The sequence below is a fragment of the Penaeus vannamei genome, chromosome 39 (genome assembly GCF_042767895.1).
Source record: "Penaeus vannamei isolate JL-2024 chromosome 39, ASM4276789v1, whole genome shotgun sequence".
NCBI lineage: Eukaryota > Metazoa > Arthropoda > Malacostraca > Decapoda > Penaeidae > Penaeus > Penaeus vannamei.
In genome coordinates, this window is record NC_091587.1 from 20,620,928 (window position 1) to 20,623,427 (window position 2,500).

The 2,500-nt window shown below is 34.3% G+C and overlaps 1 protein-coding gene across 1 annotated transcript in view; it reads left to right on the plus strand.

Annotated features, from left to right (window-relative positions):
- LOC113824935 (uncharacterized) overlaps window positions 1–2,500 on the plus strand; it is a gene marked incomplete at its 5' end in the record, with an annotated part of 32,845 nt that overhangs the window by 17,375 nt on the left and 12,970 nt on the right. Inside the window, 1 exon segment of the mRNA XM_070117025.1 lies at window positions 1–243. This exon segment is cut by the window's left edge and continues 1,024 nt beyond it. Within this exon segment, the coding sequence (XP_069973126.1) occupies window positions 1–243 (243 nt within the window).

Sequence of the window (2,500 nt, forward strand, 5' to 3'; positions counted from 1 at the left end):
ACGCCGCTGCCGACGTATCTAGCGCAGTTCTACGCTCGGTTGACGTCATCGGCGGCGACGCGGCTGGCGACGCGCTTCTCCTCCTTGTCCTCCTCCCTCTCCTCCTCCCCCTCCCCCTCCTCCTCTTCATCCTCTTCCTCCTCCTCTTCCTCTTTCTCCCCTTCCTTCTCCGCCCCGACAGCCACAGACGATGAGAGATTTTCCCCGAAGAGAGAAGTGGAAGAGGAACTCGAAGGGAAGAAGGTAAGAGAAATGATAATAATAATAATAATAATAATAATAATAATAATAATAATAATAATAATAATAATAATAAGACAGAATAAGGCTGATAACACGGGTGAAAGGAATATAAACAGATAAAAATGAGGAAAAGAACGGTGAAGTCGTCGCAGTGGTAACGGGAAGCAACAGAAATAAACAGTAGATTATTGGCATCAGTGATATTGGAATTAAATATAAGAGAACATAACTTATCGTCATTCAAGTTACAGATAATAAAACCGTTATCAGTCCTTGTATCTTGAGAATAGTGATTGCAAAACAGTGATATTGACGATGATATGAAATGTAGGCAAAGAGAGTAATGATAATAAGAATGATAAGGACGATAACAATAAAGAAAGTGGTAAAATAATGGTCTGTCTTTTTTTTTATACTATTTTGTACTTTTGTTTATTCATTTAATTAATCCATATCTCTGTCCCTTAGGTGATCATACGATTTAATTTAGAACGTCCTCTAACTTCACGACATATTTATTCACATTTTTCCTCAATCTAGGCCAGTGATTGTTAACCGAGGCTAAAAGTAGGAATTTATCTAATTATACTTGTTAAGGGGTCTAATACTGAGACAAATAAAAGAAAAAGAAAAAAAAAGAAAAAGAGAGAGAGAAAAGCAGAACAAAACATGAGGAGTACCGTCGATGCTAACTTTTTTTTTCTAGTTAAATTTTGCTTATCAATTTTGTATTCCTACCCTCTCCTTATCTCTACGAAACCCATGGAAAAGAGAGGGGGAGGGGTAATGAATTTTATTTGAGTTTTCCGTTTATACTTCTCCCCTCCATTCAATCTCAGAAAAAGGAGAAACTGGCAACTCAGTCTGGCTTCTGGAGTAATCCGAAAAAAAAGTTTTATAAAGAAATCAAAGATACTGAATATGAACTAAAACTTAAAAAAGGAAGGAGAATAAATAAATAAATAAATAAATAAAGTAATAAAGAAAGAAAAGAAGGAAAGAGACAGGATAAGGAAGAACAGAAAATAAAAAAAAATAAAGACAAAGCAAAAGAAAGAAGGAAAATAAGAAAAAAAAGAAAAGAAATAATAAAGAAAGTAAAAGTGAAAGATGTAAACAAAAGTATTAAAGGTCAACTATTTAGAATAATAATAATAAAAAAAACTTCGACGTCTGGGATGAGTTGCCAGTTTATCTTTTATATATATTTTTTTACCATTTCCAGAGATTGGACGCACTATAGTTAACCTTCACTCCTAAATTATCTTTGATTTCCCTCGTGCACTTTCTTTGTTTTACCTACATCTTCTCCCTTTGTCGTCTGCCTCCATATTCGTCTTCTTCAATTACGCAATTCCTCAAAACGTTTGACTTTTTAAAATCTTGTTTCAATATTTATCAATTCATTCCCTTATTAACTTATTGAGTGACTGACTGATGAATAGTTTTCCTGTGTTTGTAAAATCGCGTCAAGTGAATCCACTTTTTCGTAGCATATTGTACATTTTTTTTAGTCCATGTTTTCATTCCGCTCGTCATAGCTCTAAATACTTTGTTTTTTCGTCTTGCGTTTATTGTAATTGTATATTCCTCCAGATACTTTTTTCTAAGGATTCCAGCTTAATTAATCCACTCGCTGTTCCACTCGCTGCCCGTGAATCAAATTCCACATCTTTAATACTATGAAAAAAACAATGTTTTGGAGAATATATATATTTTCATTCGCCTCTCTCTCTCTCTCTCTCTCTCTCTGAAAAAAAAATGCCATTTCATTTCCGTTGATTTCTAGACATATTTTCAAAATCTTTCCATTTTTTCTGTCCTATGCTTGTTCATATCCCAAACTTCACTGTCATTCGTAAATACTATAGACTAACATGCACTGCTCTACAACGCCCTTCAGTTAACACAATAATGTCGGAAAGAGCATTATATATGGGCTCTATGAAAACCACCCTGCCTGTACCTAGGTCAATAAGAATTAACGTTACTATTATATCATTATACCTCGTTATCTTGACTGGATCCTGCTTTTCACTGTAGCTCTGACCTCTTTATCGTTATCTTTCACTAATACGTTTACAGTTTTTTTTCTTTATCTTGCTGTATCTCCGTATCTCTTACTTTAGGCCTGTGACATCAGCCTTCTACAGATCGATGAATACGCATTTTTTCCTCTAATCTCCTTGTATTTTCTTCTTGTATTGGTTTTCTAGTCTATTCTAGCTGTTTAATTATCTGTGTTATAATTCACTCA